Source organism: Zeugodacus cucurbitae, chromosome 6 (genome assembly GCF_028554725.1).
Source record: "Zeugodacus cucurbitae isolate PBARC_wt_2022May chromosome 6, idZeuCucr1.2, whole genome shotgun sequence".
Taxonomy (NCBI): domain Eukaryota; kingdom Metazoa; phylum Arthropoda; class Insecta; order Diptera; family Tephritidae; genus Zeugodacus; species Zeugodacus cucurbitae.
Window position 1 is genome coordinate 29,824,591 of NC_071671.1, and position 20,537 is coordinate 29,845,127.

The 20,537-nt window shown below is 37.1% G+C and overlaps 1 protein-coding gene across 5 annotated transcripts in view; it reads right to left on the reverse strand.

The window, feature by feature from the left end:
- Positions 1-20,537, reverse strand: part of LOC105219775 (oxysterol-binding protein-related protein 2) — a 364,851-nt gene that overhangs the window by 38,916 nt on the left and 305,398 nt on the right. For all 5 annotated transcript variants that reach the window (XM_054235131.1, XM_054235133.1, XM_054235132.1 and 2 more), the window contains 2 exons: positions 3,014-3,218; positions 2,834-2,956 (listed from right to left, as the gene is read on the reverse strand). In XM_054235131.1, coding sequence (XP_054091106.1) covers positions 2,834-2,956; positions 3,014-3,218 — 328 coding nt within the window. The remainder of the gene's footprint in view (positions 1-2,833; positions 2,957-3,013; positions 3,219-20,537) is intronic.

A 20,537-nucleotide genomic window follows, 5' to 3' on the forward strand; every position in this document is an offset into this window, starting at 1 on the left:
TAACAAATGCCCCATTATAGTATCAAGAATATTAGCGAACCACTTAAGTTCTGTCGAAGAATGGCTAGCAAACTGGCGTATAAATGTAAATGAACAAAAGTGCAAGCATGTTACATTTTCCCTAAGACTAAAAATGTGTCCGGCAGTAAAAATGAACAATATTCTAGTGCCTCAAGCGAATGAAGTTACCTATCTTGGTATTCACCTAGATAGAAGGCTTACGTGGAGAAAACATATATCTAGTAAAATAACGTGCATGAAGATAAGAGCTGCAAATTTAAAGTGGTTTTTAAATAAAAACTCTAAACTTAGCTTAGACACCAAAGTGCTTTTATACAATGCGGTCATAAAGCCGATTTGGATGTATGGCATTCAACTATGGGGTACGACCTGTGCAACTAATATTGATATAATACAAAGGTTCCAATCGAAAATGCTTAGGTCAATCACGTGCTCACCATGGTACATGCGCAATGAAAATATCCATAAAGATCTTGGTATCCCTATGGTAAAGAAAGAAGTAGAGGACAGCAGATTGAAATATTTATCTAAACTCCGTGATCACACAAACCCATTGGCTAATGCTTTAGTACACTCCTGCGATCAAACATGCCTAAAAAGAAGGGATATGCCTGCGTACTAAAGAGCAACGTTTCACCAATACAGCTCAATCAATTGGTTGAGCTTCTCTAGTTTTAAATAGATTTAAGATTTTATAACTTGTTGTTAGGCTTAAAAACAAGCAGATTCAATAAATAAGGAAATATTAAAAAAAAACACAAAACCATTCGAGACAGGTCACGGAGACGATCTTTCAGTTCTTCCACATCAGCTTTAACTTTATCTTGCTCTTCTGAAATCTGCGTTTTTAGTTCCTGTATTTATGAGGTCACTTGTGATACACGTGTGCCCTGTTATTTCAATTGTTCTGATACTTGAGCTGATATCTGCTCTGTTATTTGGGACATCTTTGTTGTTAAGCGTGTGTCCTGTTCTTCCATTCGCGTTGACCAACGCGCGTCCTGCGCCTGGAGCTGTGACGATATTGCAGACAAAAATTTGTTCATGTCCAGTACCCCTGATGAACATGGAGTATCTTCCTTTTCTTCAATTTTCGTTTCGTTGATGTTTTCTTCTTCCATGGCCTCTCGCAAACGGGCTTGTAACTCAGATTTCAACCTATTCGATGCTAAGCCTCGCTGTTCCAACTCCTTTTTGAGTTGTGGTATCTTTAAATCGTTGAACTTAACCATTATCTCCTATGGAACTTTATTTGTCAATCCCACTTCTGACACCAATTGTAACGGATTTCCAAAATAAATAATTAACTCTAAAACTCTACCCTGAGTTCGATCACTGGATTGTCAAATAAAAGTCACTATTTAATGGCTATACACTTATATTTATTTCTAATTCAAAGAACATAACACTTTATTACTCGTTATTCAAGTTTACAACTTCTTACTTATAACTTATTGCACTTTACTCGGCAACTCTCTAATTAGAACTGTGTGTTGCTGCCAGTCCGGCAGCCCTTATATACCCGATAGTTAGCAAGTTATCGTCGCTCAAACATTCTGGCAACTACGAATATCGATGTCTGGATAAATCTGACAAGTTATTGATTTCGTTTTTGATTCTAGCAGACATGTTCGTCACAATAATAACACCTTAAGTTGAAGTTGTGTGAAGTATAACTGCATCTAAGTTTTCCAAGCCAAATTTTTATAAGCTGAGTTGAGTCAAGCCTGAATAACTGGAGATTAAAACATATACAAGTACTATGCAATATCAAGTATATCAGTGGCTCAGTAGCTTCTCCACTCAAAGTTCTGTGAGAACTTTCTCGCAATGCATGTCTATGAGTGTAAGAGAGAGTGTAGAGAAACCGCCATCGCATTTCAAGCAAGTTAGTGATGAAATTAGGCATACATGCAGTTCTCTGGTCCTCATGTTCCATATATGGGGCTTATGGTCCGATTTCGACGATTTTTATAAGGGCGATGACACACTATAAATGCATTACTTGGCCAATGTTCTTTTCCGATATCTTCACTAGCGCTTAACTTATGTATTGTAAAGTAAACGATTCAGATTGACTTCACAGTTCTAGTATATAGGAAGTAGGCGTGGCTGTGAACGTTATGATACGAATTTCATTGAAATTGGTCGAGTAGTTTCGGAGATATGGTTTTTGACCCATAAGTGTACGGAGCCACGCCCATTTAAAATTTTGTATTCGAATTTGAGTTCAGCCCTTTTGTACTATCTTTATATATTTTAAAGTTTTTCTTTACTGAATTAAAGCATTTATAGTAGTTTTCAACATAACCTTTGTATGGGATATAGGCGTGGTTATAATCCGATTTTCTCCATTTTTGGACTGCATAAGGTAGTATCTAAAAAAACGACTCTAGAAAGTTTCGATGTTCTAGCTTAAGTAGTTAACGAGATATGTACAAAAATCATCATAGTGCGATCCTTTGTACCAAATTTTACTTACATATGTAGCTTTATTTATTGCTTAGTTATGGCACTTTTTGTGTTTTCGGTTTTCGCCATTTTGTGGGCGTGACATTGGTCCGATTTCGACCATCTTCGAAAGCAACCTTCCTATTTCTAAGAAACACATGTACAAAGTTTCATCATGATATATCAATTCAACTTTTACTCAAGTTGCACAGACTGACGGACGAACAGACAGATATCCGGATTTGAACTCCACTTGTAACTTGTAATTAATGTTATATATAACTTTTTTTTTTATTTTACAGGTTATTAGGAAAATATTATATGTCAAATAGACAAACTAAACCAATTAAATAATATTTACCTTAGCACTATAAACAGGTCGCTCCTTACATTTCCACAATAAAGTTGATTTAATATCGGAAGATATATGACTAACATCCTCATTAAGACTTAATGATTTAAAATCAGATGTTCCAGCTTGATCCTGAATGGAAAAATTTTTATTAGTTAATTTTTCAACTGATATATGTATATTACTTACATCTTGTATACTAACACTTAAAAATGACGGCATTTTGAAACTGTTCAATTTTGAAAATATTTTTCTGGAATTTCTGTCAAGAGATGACATTGATTCGTTACCGTCTTGTTGTTCTTTCAACTTCATAATAAGGTGGTAGTCTTCTTCAGATGCACATTTAAAATACTCGTTCCATTTTCCAAATAACCTATATTTTATTTTTTTTCTAAAAATAATCAAAATATAAATTTTGTATATAAAATATATTTGTATACTGTAATTAAGCAAAACAAATAAAGAACGGCTCAGCTCGCTTGCAACAGAACATTTTATACTCTCGCCATTTATTAATATAGTTTTATTAAGATAAAACACAATTTGACACATTTATTCGGCATAATGTCCAATAGAATAACGAAACAATTTTCAACCACAAGCTACCCCAAGCATGGGAGCTAGGGGAATATCCGATATTAACCATTTTTTGTACAGAAGCACACTATTAGAAAAAAACCCTCTATGAGTTACATTAAAATATTTGAGTGATTTACTGATATTTTAAGGGAAAAACTACCCTTTGGCATTGAGTCCTTCATGTTCGATATCCGGAGCATTGAAAAGTAATAGTTTAATTTAGATTTATACTCAAGTGATGCCACAGCTCAAATACAGAATTTTTTCTTTAATATTTTTTTATTTATTGGATCTGCTTGTTTAAAGCCTAACATTAAGCGTTTGCTCTCTAGTAGGCTTGTAGATCTCTTCTTTTTAAACGTGTTTGATTGCAGCAATGTACCAAGGCATTAGCCAATGAGAGAGCTTTCAACCTATACGGATGTGTTTTTGATGCGATCCGTGATAATTCTCTAAAGAAAATTAAAAGCAAATACATAATAACCAAAACAACAAAAATTATCTTTATGGAAATTTTCTTTACGCATGTACCACAGTGAACCCGTTATTGTTCTAAGCATTTTAGATTGAATCCTCTACATATATTATGTAAATGTTGGTTGCAATGGTCATATCCCACAGTCATACATTCAAATCGGCTTTATGACCGCATTGTATAACAGGACTTTGTTATGTAGGCTAAGTTTTGTATTTTTGTTTAAAAGCCAATTCAACTTTGCTGATCTAAATTCCATGCGAGTTATTTTACTCGCTATATGGGATCATGTGGGGGAAGGAATCATGTGTAGAAGTTCACGCAAGTGAGGAAAGTTTTTGATTGTCATTCACTTGGGAGTGACCAGAAGCGATTTTTCTCCACATGGTTCAAGCAGCTCACGACTTCCGGTTTTAGACCAAGTATCCTCTAGGTAGCCAACAGATATCCGTTTGAAGACGACGCCCGCATATGCGGTTGTGCGTAGGGCTTGGGACCCACCACATAAAAACGAAGTACCAATGAAAAATCGACGAAAGCCTCGGATGAGACACCCCCCTTTTGATGACGACCCCTGCAAACGTTTTAAGGATAATGATATAAGGGCATGCACCTGGAATGTCCGGACACTTAATTGGGAAGGTGCCTCTGCCCTGCTGGTTGATGTCCTCATACGACTCAAGGCTGACATCACCGCCATCCAAGAAGTGCGATGGACGGGACAAGGACAGAAGAAGGTGGGTCCTTGTGACATCTACTACAGCGGCCATATAAAGGAGCGCAAATTTGCTGTTGGATTTGTGGTGGGAGAGAGACTCCGTCGCAGAGTCCTGGCATTCACGCCTGTGGATGAACGTCTAGCCACAATCCGCATCAAAGCGAGGTTCTTCAACATATCGCTGATTTGCGCCCACGCCCCAACGGAAGAGAAGGACGATGTGACCAAAGATGCTTTCTATGAGCGTCTAGAACGCACCTATGAGCGCTGCCCCCACCACGATGTTAAAGTCGTGCGATTTTAACGCCAGGGTGGGTAAAGAAGGTGTCTTTGGCACAACAGTCGGAAAATTCAACCTCCATGACGAAACATCGCCAAACGCCCTGAGGCTGATCGACTTCGCTGGGGCCCGAAATATGGTCGTCTGTAGTACCAGATTCCAGCATAAGAAAATGCATCAAGCTACTTGGCTGTCTCCTGATCGAAACACGCGGAACCAAATCGATCACGTTGTGATAGCCGGAAGACATGTCTCCTGTGTTTTAGACGTGCGTACGCTACGTGGACCAAATATAGACTCGGACCATTATCTGGTCGCAGCAAAGATACGCACCCGCCTCTGTGCAGCAAAAAATGCCCGTAAACAAACACAAGGAAGGTTCGACGTCGAAAAATTGCAATCGCAACAGACAGCCACGAAATACTCTACTCGACTTGCACTCCTGCTCTCTGAGAGCACTCATCTGCATCTCGGTATAAGGGAACTGTGGAACGGCATCTCAAACTCACTGCGTACCGCTGCAGCCGAAACAATTGGTTTTCGGCAACGACTAAAAACAAGCTGGTACGATGAGGAGTGCCGCCTCGCAGCGGAGAGAAAACAGACTGCCAACCTCGCAACGTTGCAAACGACCACAACAAGTGCGGGATGGGATAGATACCGAGAGCTGAAGAGGAAAGCGAGACGCATCTGCAGACAAAAAAAGAAAGAGGCCGAAATGCGTGAGTACGAAGAGCTTGAGAAGCTGACAGACAGAGGTAATACTCGAAAATTGTATAAAAAAATGAAGCGACTTAACGAAAGTTTCAAAACCGAAGCGTCCTCATGTAGAGACCAAGGTGGTATTCTGGTAACCGATATCCAGGGCATACTGGGATTATGGAGGGAACACTTCTCCGACCTGCTGAATGGCAGTGAGAGTACAACACCAGGATATGGGAACCCGATCCCCTCATCGATGACGATGGAACAGATGTTCCATTACCCGACCATGAAGAAATTCGAATAGCAATTACCCGCTTGAAGAACAACAAAGCAGCGGGGCCGATATATTACCGGCAGAGTTATTCAAATACGGCGGCGAAGAACTGATAAGGTGCATGCATCAGCTTCTTTGCAGAATATGGTCGGAAGAAAGCATACCTGACGATAGGAACCTCAGTGTGCTCTGCCCATTCCATAAAAAGGGAGATCCCACAATCTGCGCCAATTACCGTGGGATCAGCCTCCTAAATATCGCATACAAGGTTCTATCGAGCGTACTGTGTGAAAGACTAAACCCCACCGTCAACAAACTGATTGGACCTTATCAGTGTGGCTTTAGACCTGGAAAATCGACAACTGACCAGATATTCACCATGCGCCAAATCTTGGAGAAGACCCGTGAAAAGAGGATCGACACACACCACCTTTTTGTCGATTTTAAAGCTGTTTCGATAGCACGAAATGGAGCTGCCTTTACGCCGCGATGTCTGAATTTGGTATCCCCGCAAAACTAATACGGCTGTGTAAGTTGACGTTGAGCAAGCTCCGTCATGATTGGGAAGGACCTCTCCGAGCCGTTCCATACCAAACTAGGTTTCAGACAAGTTGACTCACTATCGTGCGACTTCTTTAACCTGATGCTGGAAAAAAATATAAGAGCTGCAGAGCTAAATAGAGAAGGTACAATCTTCTACAAGAGTGTACAGCTCCTGGCGTACGCCGATGATATTGATATCATCGGAAGCAACAACCGCGCCGTTTGTTCTGCTTTTTCCCGCATGGATAAGGAGGCGAAGCGAATGGGTCTGGAGGTGAATGAGGACAAGACGAAATATCTCCTGTCATCAAGCAAACAGTCACGTCACTGTTGACAGTCATAACTTCGAAGTCGTAGATAATTTCGTATACATGGGAACCAGCATCAACAACACGAACAATGTCAGCCTCGAAATCCAACGCAGAATAACTCTAGAAATTTTGCGCAAGATTTATGGTCCTCAGAACATAGGCAACGGCGAATACCACAGACGATGGAACGATGAGCTGTACGAGTTATACGACGACATTGACATAGTTCAGCGAATAAAAAGACAGCGGCTACCCTGGCTAGGTCATGTTGTCCGAATGGACGAAAACACTCCAGCCCTGAAAGTCTTCGATGCAGTACCCGCCGGAGGAAGCCGTTGGAGGGACCAGGTGAAGAGCGACCTGGTTACACTTGGGATCTCCAACTGGCGCCGAACTGCGAAGGAGAGAGAGGTGGCGCACTATCGTCGATTCGGCTATAACCGGCTAAACGGTTGCAACGCCAATCACATACATACATATGTTTTCGCCACATGAGCCTTCGTGCCAGGTGAATCCTAAGATAAGTTACTTTATTACCTTAGGGTACTAGCGCATTGCTTATTTTAACTATCCGCCACGTTTGATCTTAGCGAAATGTAACATACTTGCATTTTACTCTTTAATATACACCAGTTGGCTAGTCATTCTTCGACAAAAGTTAAGTGCTCCTCTGTCATCCGCAATACGTTATTAGCTATCGGAATGTCTGTTGTATATATTATGTACATTCATGCCAGACCTTATCGAACACCTGAGCTACATCTAGAAAATTGGATGAACAGTAAGTACCCTCTGTGTTCGAATGCTTTCCTGATTTCGTTAGTAATTCTATTTACTTAGTGTGACGATCTATACCAAATACAACTTTATTTATGGCTGAGTTATAACACATTATAGGTTTTTGGTTTTTTGTTGGTGTGGCAATGGTCCGATTTCGCCAATTTTCAATAGCAACCCTCCTCTTTCTTTATAAAATAGACCGTTAAAATTTCAGGTCAAAATTCGTTCAAAAGTTTCAGGAGATTTAGTAAGTGCGTACAGTTTATATTAACTTATTTTTTAAACGCGTTTTTCTGGAGAATACACTCTAGATTAAAAAGTTTTTAACCAATCAACTTGAATTTTAGTATATGATTTCTTTATATAATTGTGCTGAATATGAACCTCAATCAGAAGCGATATTTTTATTTTAAATAATTTTTTTATACTAAACAATATACAAAACATGTAAGGAAGGGCTAAGTTCGGATGTAAGCGAACATTTTATTTATTTAATTTTATTAGTATAACACACAATTTGACCCACATATTCGGCATATATGTATATAGTAATAAGTCTATTGAATGTTTGAAAACCTTAATATTGGGTTTATGGGAGCTAGGGGAAGTTATGACCCGATTTCAATAATTTTTGGCAAGGAGACATATTAGTAGAATTCCTCTGAATTTCTTCAAAATATGTGAGAGACTTACCCATATTTTCGGTAAATAATTTATTCGAAGCTCTGAGGTCCTCATGTTCGATATATGGGGCCTTTAATACTTATGGTCCGATTTCGGAGATTTTTATAAGAGCGATGCCACAATATAACTGCAGTATTTGTGCAAAGTTCTGTTCCGATATCTTCACTAGTGCTTATATTGTACGAGTATATTGTAATTTTGAGTGCAGCTCTTCTGTACCATCTTTATAATGAAATTTAAGACTTCTGGTGGTTTTCCTTATTAAATTAAAGCATTTTTAGTAGTTTTCAATATAGCCTTTGTATGGGAGATGGGCGTGGTTATAATCCGATTTCCTCCATTTTTGGACTGTATAAAGAAATGCCTGGAAAAAACGACTCCTGAGAGTTTCGTTGATAAAGCTGTAGTAGCTTACGAGATATGGGCAAAAATCTTAATAGGGGCGTAGTCACACCCACTTTCACAAAAAAAATTACATACAAATATGGCCCTTCCTATAACGATCCTTTCTACAAAATTTCAGTTTCGTGGCAGTGGTCCGATTTCGCCTATCTTCGAACTCAACCTTCTTATGGTGCCAAGGAACGCGTGTATCAAGTTTCATTAAGATATCTCAATTTTTACTCAAGTTACAGCTTGCACGGACGGACAGACAGACATCCGGATTTGAACTTTACTCGTCATCCTGATCATTTTGGTATATATAACTTTATATCTAAGCCGTTTAGTTTTAGAAGTTACAAACAACTGTTATGTGAACAAAACTATTATACTCTATTTAGCAACTTTGTTGCGAGAGTATAAAAAGGTAAAAAACATGACTTCTCTTTGCAACTTTGTTGCGAGAGTATAAAAACGATGCTATGCCAGTGGCTAATACCACCCAGCCGCGCACATGTATGTGATTGGCGTTGAACCGTTTAGCCGGTTATAGCCGAATCGATGAGAGCGCGCCACTCCTCTCTTTCCCATTTGGAGATTCCAAGTGTAACCAGGTCGCTCTCCACCTGGTCCCTCCATGGAGCAGAGGCCTTTCCCTTCCTCGGCTTCTTCCGGCGGGTACTGCGTCGAATACTTTCAGAGCTGGAGTGTTTTCGTCCATTCGGACAATATGACCCGGCCAGCGTAGCCACTGTCTTTTTATTCGTTGAACTATGTCAATGTCGTCGTATAACTCATACAGCTCATCGTTCCATCGTCTGCGGTATTCGCCGTTGCCAATGTCCTTAGGACCATAAATCCTGCGCAAAATGTTCCTCTCGAAAACTCCTAGTGTCTCATCTGACGTTGACATCGTCCAAGCTTCTGCACCATAAAGCAGGACGGGAATGATAAGCGACTTGTAGAGTTTGATTTTGGTTCGCCGAGAGAGGACTACACTTTTCAATTGCCTACTCAGTCCAAAGTAGCACCTGTTGGCAAGAGCCGCGCACATACATAGTAAATAATTACAAAACATTTGCGGGTTGTGACAAAGCAACCCTTAAAAAGGAAATAATGCAAGGCCTAAGTTCGAGCGTATTCGAACATGTTATGGTACTTTCATATACTACGTATATGTTTATGCTTCATTTCTACTCGATTATATTACACACGGGTAAGTTCAACCCACATGCATAAACACTTTTTCACCATGAGTTAAATGATCTACTCGGATAGAATATACACATTTTCTTTACGTATGTAGACGAGTTAACTCGGATGCATAAACGGATTTAGAGTTAAGTTGAACGTCAAATCAGCTGATTTTTTGTGCTGGTGTAAATTATTTTGACAAATTGCATATACAGGGTCAATGTGAAGAACTTGAATCCATGTAGAATATAACCGAGTAGAAATGAAGCATAAACGTAGTAATATTTTGTAATGATCAAAAGTGGAGTTGGCAAAACTATTATAGCAAAGTTCGGTTGTAACCAAAAACTTTATATTCGGTATCAGCGAGTTTGAAAAATTATCACCTGATTTCGAATATTTTTTGCATGAATGTGATTTCTTCTTTATTCTGATATATTCATTGGTGCTTTTTTAGAAATTGCAAAGAGAAAAAATGTGGTGAATTTTAATTTAATTAAATCAATGAAGGAAACTCATGGATCAATTTCAGTAATTTATGAATTTATTTAAAGTTGAAAGCATCCATATTCTTTTAATACTCTCGCAACATGTTGCATATAGTAGAATAATTTTTTTGAGAGTTGAAATGGGATGTCTGTCTGTTCGTCCGTGTAACCGATAACTTCCTGGATCGATGCCAACTATTTTTGATACCAAGCTACATTATATCTAAGATTAGGCAGAGTGGGAGAAAAACCGAGCTCCTTTGATTTTTTTTAGAATATCTAAGAAATTAATTAAGTATATTTACGGTAAAAAAAAGAACACAAGCACTATGGTCCCCACGTTCAGTATCTGGCCTAGAAATGTTATAATTGAATTTCGGTTATTTTAAGAATGGTGATGTCACCCAAGAAACGCAATATTTGTGCAAAGTTTTGTTCCGATATCTTCATTGGTGCTTAATTTATAAATTACTACGTGAACGAATCAGATGGTCGTCAAAATTGTGGTATAAGGAAATTAGGCGCGGTTGTTAACCGACTACTAGCCAAGGAAATGTTATGAACCGAATTTTGTGGAAATTGGTCGATCAGTTTCTGAGATATGGATTTTGACCCATAAGTGGGTGGTGCCACGCCCATTTAAAATATTGCATAGATATCCTGGTTGCCCAGGATGAAATAGGATTATAACCACGCCGACCTTACATGATTATGTTGAAAACTACTAAAAGTGTTTTAATTCAGTAAAGATGGTAAATAAAAGCTGCACTAAGGTTGTTATAAATGACGGAATGTGGGCGTTGTAGTTGTTTTAACTATTATCCAGCCCTGCTGAAACAGAAAGTATTTGTGATTTCCTGAAACCAAGAAGCTTACTGGTTTTGTTTGGTTTTGCAAAGCAGCTTCATTAGTTATTACATCGTTAATTTCATGCATTCTTTCATCAATATATCTTCTTGAGTTTATACGGTTATTTATATTAATGTGGCTACTTATATATTTAGGGTATTCACAAGGTGTCATAGTGTGTCATAGTGTGTATTATCGTCATATTGTCATATTTTTTTATGACTGTCATACCAACACTGTTGTTTTTCACATGCGAAATTAAAATATGACTGATACAACACTGCGTGGTATGTTTCTTGAGTTCGCTATTCTATACCCCTACCCACTTGCTGCAGAATTTTTTCGGTTTTTCCGCATATGCCTAGTACTGCAGTAGCCGGTTACCTTTTGGAACCGGTTTGTTTGGGACACACTCGTGGCAGCGTGGGCGGGCGGTTTTTTTGGGTCGGTCTGTGGTCGGTTTTGCTCGTGCCCTTCTGCCCGAACACTTCTTAGCCGATTTATACCGCACATTGTATATATCTGGAAAATACGGACATATATCTGGTTTTGGCCTCAGCAAAAATCGCTATGATTAAGTGTAGAAATATGACAAAATATGACATACAACAATTAAGGGTGCTCACAAGTGTCTTACTTTTTAAGAATATTAAAATATGACATAAGACATACAACAAAGCTTGTGAATTGCCTAATTACTTATATTTTACCAGTTAGTTTTGCATTATGTAAGGCCCACTTTGGGTTCAACGATCAAGGGTTTTTCGAATTACTTTATTAGTACCGGAGAATGATCAGAGGATAAGTTAGTACATGTATCAGCTGTTATATGCGATCTGTATATATTTTTGGTTACAGCAAATCAATTAAATTTGGTGATCTACTCTGTATTGCGATACGAAAACCAATGCGATTCGAAGATGAAATGCGATGCGATAATCATTTGGAACTCTGAATTGCTTTCGCATGACTCATTTTGTGTAAGTAGGCAAAATTTTAAAAATCAAAACAAAACAAACACAAAAATTCATACAATCTGGAGTTTTTTAAACATTATTGTTAATTCGAATCATTGTTTTTGGAAAATGGACTCTGTGATATTATGGATGGATTCTCAAAGTCTGAGTTGCACCAAACTATAATGGGTATCTTAATTCAGTTATGGATGGTCCATACATAACAATACACTCACTTGTAATTATAGGTGAATAGAAGGATCTCCATCAGTCCCTGCAGTATTTAATTTAGTAAGCCTCACCTAAGCCTTCAAATGAACTTTGAAATCTGTCCACTCTTAAAATAAATGTTAATTACCTTCTATTATACAAGTTGCATTAAAATATAATAATAAATTTATTTCCATCTAGTAAAGTCCCGCGTAGGTGGGCCAACTGCATTTAACTGGTAAATTAACCATTTCTATTAGTTGGAAGAAGACTTTTTAGCGTCCACTGTCTCAAACGACTCTTTTATAAATGCGGTTGTTTGCAACACCTAAAACTAAATGATATGAATATACAGTTATATGTATCAGAGAACGGCATTTGCTGAATGAAAAACATTCGTACGCGCTCAACAGCCGAATAATCACACTGTTCAGATCAGCCGATCAAACTTGCCTGAGCTCACATTTTCGTTGTTGATTTTAAATTCACTCGTGTGTGTGCGATTTTTTGTTTCACTCCGAGTTTGTTCGGCTCGTGTTCAATATAATGATTTCGGGCGCTTGCTCATTCGGTTCAACAATCATTGTTTTGAACAAGAACAACACTCAACTCGCAAAAATCAACTCGTATGATTTTACTCATGCGCGCAGCAAGCGGCACTTTTTCTGCACAGATGAAATGTGAGAAGAAGAACAAGACAAGCTACAACAACAAACTGCATATAAATTGTTACGGTACATGCAGTCGTAACGCTCACATCGTGTCGTCTTTTCGCTAATTGTTTACTCATAATCGATCAACTCAAATTGAACCGAATGATGCTTTCGTCAACACAGGCTCATTTTATTGAACGCTGACTTTTGTTCAGTGAGTTGAATTGAGTGAGAAATTTTGAACCGAGGACTCAAAATCCAAAGAATGATGTGTACGGCAAATTGAGTTGATTTTTACTCATCACTCTGTTTTTTTTCAGTGAGTTGAGTTGAATGAAAAAGGTCGCGTATGAGTAAATCAAGAAAATAGTGATTTTTGCAGTTCTCTGATATGTATATACCAAAGTAATCTGGATGACGTAACCAGTTGAATACGGGATATCTCTCTGTCCGTCCGTATGCCCGTACTTGTGTGATAATTGAGATATCTTAATGAAACTTGATTGACGTGTTTCTTGACACTATAAGGAGATTGCTATTGCAACCACAGATATTGTGTGAAATATCTCAGCCAAATTAAGTGTAGTATAATCTTTGATATAATATGGGTCAATTTGAGTGATATCCTAATAAAATTAAATAACTAAACTGCGAGAGTATAAAATGTTTCAAACCCGTAATTAGCCCTTCCGTACTTGTTTAATTTGACTTTTTATCTATATATATTAACTAGCAGACCACTCCGGCTTCGTACGGGCTTAAACAAATATTTCAAAAGTTATAACTTTTTACACACTCTCCCTTACATATGTATGTACTTTGCCGTTTCTTGCGTGGGCTCATTTTAAAAAAGAGAAAATTCGAACATGATATTATATTTTATTTGGAATGAGCTAAAACTTGATTACGACCTCTAGTTTTTTGTGCCCGTTATCTTTCTTTCTTATTATGAAGGCGTTGGGAATGCTCAGAGTTCGACGGCCTAGTGCCAGCTTGTATATCTCTCAAGCGCGTATTTGTTTTGAAATTTTGTTCAGCAAAGCACTCGTTACTCGATTCTCTGGCACGCGATTGCGATGCGAAGAGAATGACTTGCCAGACGATTTTCAGTTTCAGATTAAGATTCTCCATCACGTAGTCTTTTTTAAAACCCACACCTGGGAACTGTTTCCAAAAAGTTGAGATTCTAGCAATAAATATAGCCTATGTTACTCGGGGTGAATGTAAGTTTCCAATGGTGCAAGAATTTTTGAAATCGTTCTCGAGTTTATTCGTTACAAACATACATACAAATCTTTCCTCTTTATAATACGTATGAGCTGCGATAGCTTCAGTCTTGTCAACTCGAAATTCGAATTATAGAGTTCTACAAATACGTAAATCGCATTACATAGTACATACCTTTCTTGCGAATGTGAACAATATTTTATTCACATCGCAATACATAGTTTTGTTACGATCATAGTTTTGTAGCCATATACGTCATATGTACATACATACATGTAGGTTCAATCGGAATCTGTACAAATCAGAGAGCTGCAACGAGTATGATTAAATCAGAACAAGCAGTCGTGCCAAAAACACAATCAATTCAATTCAGTTCAGCATAGCCAACATTGTTAATCAATTCGAGTAGTCGCCAGCGTCAACTGATCTGATGCAACACGAACAATCCGTTCTTCGGCAATCACGATCGTGTAAACGGTATGGCTGGCCTCGGTTGCAATCGTATCAGGTCAGTTCATATCGTTGCGACGATTGTTTGAATTGAAGTGAAACTTTGGGTAAACTATAAGTAAATCTTCGAGTAAGTCTATAAGTACAGCAAACAACAACAATTTTCTGCTGCGTAAACAATGGAAATCCATCGAGTGCGTACATACATACCAGAGAGCATCTTCGGGTATGTTCGAGTCTGTTCAATCACACTAGCTTAAATTCGGTACGAGTGTGTCGTAACACTCTTCAAACACGTGTTCGATCGAGTTTGGAACCCGAAGCGAAAATAACGCAAACGAACAATCACGACGCTCCTATCATCGAGTTCAAGCAGCAACTCGGATTTTGTGTATATTATATTTTCGGGTGCGTCGTGCACGTGTTGATTGTGATCAACACACTCGAGTCGCACTCGTAGACCAAAAAATAATATATAAACCTACGTACACACATATGTATGTATGTTGGTTTCGGGATGTCGCGTTCTGTCTTAGCTTTTTTGGTTGAATAATTTGAATATTAGACGTACATACATAGTATATATTAAAAAAGAATAATTCAATTAAAGAATATAATTCTCTCAAAACTTATTTATTTATTAATTAACAAATCATAAATAAAAACCAAACATTTCATTGCACTTAAATATTTTGATTTTTTTTAATCATAAGTTTCAGGTGTACACTAGACAAGATGTTTTCTATCGTTGTCATTATGAATTATAAAAAGTAAACAAAACAAACAAAACCACTAATCGTTGACAATCACTACGCAATAATAAATAAATTCATACTGAAAAGTTTGATCAAACAAAATCAGACTGGACATTCGAGTGTGCACGAAAATGATATACCCGTACATACACATACGCGCTTCACTTGCCATCAGAACACAAAGAACTTGTAAATAGAAGTGCTTAAGTAAATCAGTGTTTATGGGATGATATACAAACCCAACGTTGTCGATCATTTCAATCATTGAAGCATAAGTTTGTATCACTTCGGGTATTTGCTGCTGATGTGCACACATGTTTGTCGCGTTTGGTGATTTGGAAAAGGAAAAACGACGAAATAGTGTAAATTTACATTTACATTTACATAAAATTGATAATATAACAGACTATATAATTACAAGAAGTGTTATAACATTATCCGCTTGATCTCTCCCATGTTTATTCAGCCAAGAACGCTCGTAAAATGGATTTGTATTTCGTGTATGGCGAAACGATTCCATACAGATCGAACACATATGTGTATAATGTATGTTCGCTTTATGCCAGCTTACCAGGAGATATTATGCCAAGGTTATTGTTCCTATTAAATAGAAGCTTTGGATTAATTAATCATGAGCCCTTGTATAGATGCTTTGCATAATCTCCCCTTCTAGGAAAATCCGTCCTATAGTTCCAAAAAAGTCCTTAAGTTTAATGTCTGTAATTTTAAAACTAGTTTCAATACCTCCATTTGATTAGAAGGTTACATTTGTACTTTTTTTTTACCAATATTTCTGCTCTTTGAAGCCTAACAATAAGTAAAACAAGTAAGGAAAGGCTAAGTTCGGGTGTAACCGAACATTTTATACTCTCGCAATTTATTGAAGAAATTTTATTAAGATAACGCACAAATTTACCCATAAATTCGGCATAAAGTTTAATAGAATAACGAAAATCGTCATATATAGATATGAGGGCTGAGGTAATTCCTGAACCGAGTTCAACATGTTCGATATCTGGGGCCTTGAAAAGTTATAGTCCGTTTTCGACAATTTTTTCACAAGTGATGCCACAGATCATGTACAGTATTTGTGTAAAGTTTTATTTCGCTATCATCATTGGTTCCTAATGTATATATTATAAAGTGAAGGATTCAAATGGAATTCAAAATTGAGTTATAAGGAAAATAGTCGTGGTTGTGAACCGATTTCGCTCATTTTTGAACCGTGTTGTCAGGGTGTCAAGAAAATATTATATACCGAATTTCATTCGAATCGAGTAGTTCCTGAGATATGGTTTTTGACCCGTAAGTGGGCGATGCCACGCCCATTTTTCATTTTGTAAAAAAATTTGAGTGAAGCTTCCTTTTGCTATTTCTTCTGTAAAATTTAGTGTATCTGACGTTTTTCGTTAGTGAGGTAACCCACTTTTAGTAATTTTCAACCGAACTTTCGTATGGGAGGTGGGCGTGGTTATTATCCGATTTCTTTAATTTTTGGACTGTATAAGGAAATAGCTAAAAGAAACGAAAGTTTGGTTTATATAGCTTTATTGTTTTGCGAGTTATATACAAAAAACCTATTTGGGGGCGGGGTCACGCCCACTTTTCAAAAAGAATTACGCCTAAATATGCCCCTTCCTAATGTGATCCTATGTTCCAAATTTTATTTTCATAACTTTATTTATGGCTTTGTTATGACACTGTTTATGTTTTCGGTTTCCGCCATTTTGAGGGCGTGGCAGTGGACCGATTTTGCCCATTTTCGAAAGATATCTTAATTTTTACTCAAGTCATCGCTTGCACGGACAGACGGACGGACAGACATCCGGATTTCAAATCCACTCGTCATCCTGATCATTTATATATATATAACCCCATATCTTGCTCTTTTATTTCTTGGTGACACAAACAACCGTCATGTGAACAAAACTATTATACTCTGTGCAACATGTTGCGAGAGTATAAAAATCTTAAATCTAATAAATTGAAACGTTGCTCTTTAGTATGCAGGCATATCTCTTCTTTTTAGACGTGATTGATGACAGGAATGTACTAAAGTATTACTACTACTTCTTTCTTTATCATGAGAATACCAAGATCTTTATGGATATTTTCATTACGCACGTACCATGGTGAGCACGTGATTGTTCTAAGCTTTTTTGATTAGAATCTCTGAATTATATCGATGTTGGTTGCACAGCTGAATGCCATTCATCCAAACTGGGTTTATGACCGCGTTATATAGCAGAACTTGTCTAGGCTAAGTTTTGAATTTTTGTTTAGAAGCCAATTTAAATTTGCTGCTCTTATTTAAATGCAAGTTATTTTACTCGATATGTGTTTTCTCCACGTGAGCCTTCTATCCAAGTGAATACCAAGATATGTTACTTCATTCGCTTGGGGTACTACAATATTATTCATTTTAATTGACACTTGAAACTCGAAAAAATAAACAAAAATTTAAAATTGAAAAAAATGCCTCGCACTACAATGGAAGAAAGGAAAAATAAAATGAATAATTACGAAAATAATAAATCTATAAAGGAAATATGTAGGTGAAATTGTAGGCAAAAAAACCAACTATATTTAATGGTATTCAGCGTTTTAAAAGAACCCGTATATCATGTGATAAAGTACTTGATAGAAATGCAAAACGAAAATTGACGACGGAAGTGCGCAGTTTTTGTTGCGAATAATCAAAAATAAACTATAAACATATGTCTGCTGTAGAGTTACAAAACAGCTAAAAGAAGAAACGAAACGTTGTAGTAAGTGTAGAATCGGTTCGTAGATTGCTTAGACGAAGTAAGTTTAACGTCAGAATACCTCATCGAAAACCACTGATATCCCCAAAAAACCAAAAAGAAAGAATGGAATTAACTCTGTAATATGAAGAAAATGACTTTTCTTTTTGGTAAGGTAAAGTGTTTTTATACTCTCGCAACAAAAGTTGCTAAGAGAGTATTATAGTTTTGTCCACATAACGGTTGTTTGTAAGTCCTACAACTACACGAGTTAGATATAGGGTTATATATACCAAAGTGATCAGGGTGACGAGTAAAGTTCAAATCCGGATGTCTGTCTGTCCGTCCGTGCAAGCTATAACTTGAGTAAAAATTGAGATATCTTAATGAAACTTGGAACACGTGTTCCTTGGCACCATAAGAGGGTTAAGTTCGAAGATGGGCGGAATCGGACCACTGCCACGCCCACAAAATGACGATAACCAAAAACACATAAAGAGCTATAACTAAGCCATAAATAAAATTATTAAAATAAAATTTGGAACATAAGATTGCATTAGGGAGGGGCACATTTGAATGTAATTTTTTTGAAAGAGTGGGCGTGACCCCGCCCCAAAATAGGTTTTTTGTATATATCTTGCAAACCAATAAAGCTATATAAACCGAACTGCAGTCGTTTCTTTTAGTCGTTTCCTTATACGGTCCAAAAATGAAAAAAACGGATAATAACCACGCCCACCTTCCATACAAAGGTTAGGTTGAAAATGACTAAAAATGCGTTAACTCACTAACGAGAAACGGCAGAAACACCAAATTTTACATAAGAAATGGAAGCTGCACTGAGATTTTTTTACAAAATGGAAAATGGGCGAGGCGTCGCCACTTATGGGTCAAAAACCATATCTCAGGAACTACTCGACAGATTTCAATGAAATTCGGTATATAATATTTTCTTGACACCCTGATGACACTGGTGGAATATGGCCGAAATCGGTTCACAACTACGCCTACTTCCCATATAACTCAATTTTGAATCCTTCTCATTCGTTCACTTTATAATGTATACATAAGGAACCGATAAAGATAGCGAAATAAAATCTTACACAAATACTGTATTTGAGCTGTGACATCACTTGTGGAAAAATTGTCAAAATCGAACCATTACTTTTCAAGGCCCCTGATATCAAACATGAAGAACTCAGTGAATAAGGGTAATTTTTTACCGAAAGTATAGGTAAATCTCTAAATAAATTGCGAGAGTATAAAATGTTCGGTTGCACTCGAACTTAGCCTTTCCTTACTTGTTAAAGCTTGTTTCATGAAATTTGGTGTGAATTTCTGATATTTTAGGTTCTTTTCACTGATGAAACCAAAATTAACATCTTTCGTCCTATCGGTTGGCAATCGTTTCATATGGAGAATGTCTGGCAAAGAATTGAGACATAACAAGTAAGGAAGGGTTAAGTTCGGGTGTAACCGAACATTTTATACTCTCGCAATTTATTGATGTAATTTTATAAAGATAACACAATTCGACCCATATATTCTGTATAATGTTCAATAGAATAACGAAAATCATCATAATAGTATATCGGGACTGAGGTAATTCCTGAACCGATATCATTCGTTTTCACCACCTAAATGCAATATATCGAAGACTATACGCTCATTTAATTTTATATTACCTATAATTAGATATATGGGATCTGGGGGAAGTTATGACCCGATTTTAACCACTTTTGGAAAAAAATTATAAGAATAAGAAGAAGAAGTTATAAGAAAAAAGTTATTCTAAGGCACCGAGTTCTTCATGTTGATATCAGGGGCCTTGAAAAGTCATGGTCATGGTTTGAAATTTTTTCCACAAGAGATTTAACAGCTCAAATACAGTATTTGTATAAAGTTTTATTCCGCTATCTTCATTGGTTCTTAATGTATATATTATAAAGTGAACGAATCAGAAGAATTCAAAATTGAGTTATATGGGAAATAGGCGTGGTTGTGAACCGATTTCGCCCATATTCCACCCGTGTCATCAGGGTGTCAAGAAAGTGTTATATACCGAGTTTCATTGAAATCGTTCTAGTAGTTCTTGAGATATGGTTTTTGACCCATAAGTGGGTGATGCCACGCCCATTTTCCATTTTGTAAAAAAATCTCAGTGCAGCTTCTTTCTAATACATATTTCTTCTAAAAATGAGTTAACGCACTTTTAGTCACTTTCAACCTAACTTTTGTATGGGAGGTGGGCGTGAAAGAAAATGCTAAAAGATACGACTGTAGAAAGTTTGGTTTATACAGTTTTTGTGGATTGCGAGAAATATTCAAAAAACGTTTTTGGGGGCGGGGTCACGGCCAAATAAAAAAAAATACATCCAAATGTGCCTCTCTCTAATACGGTCCTATGTTCCAAATTTTATTTTCATAACTTTATTTATGGCTTAGTGATGACAC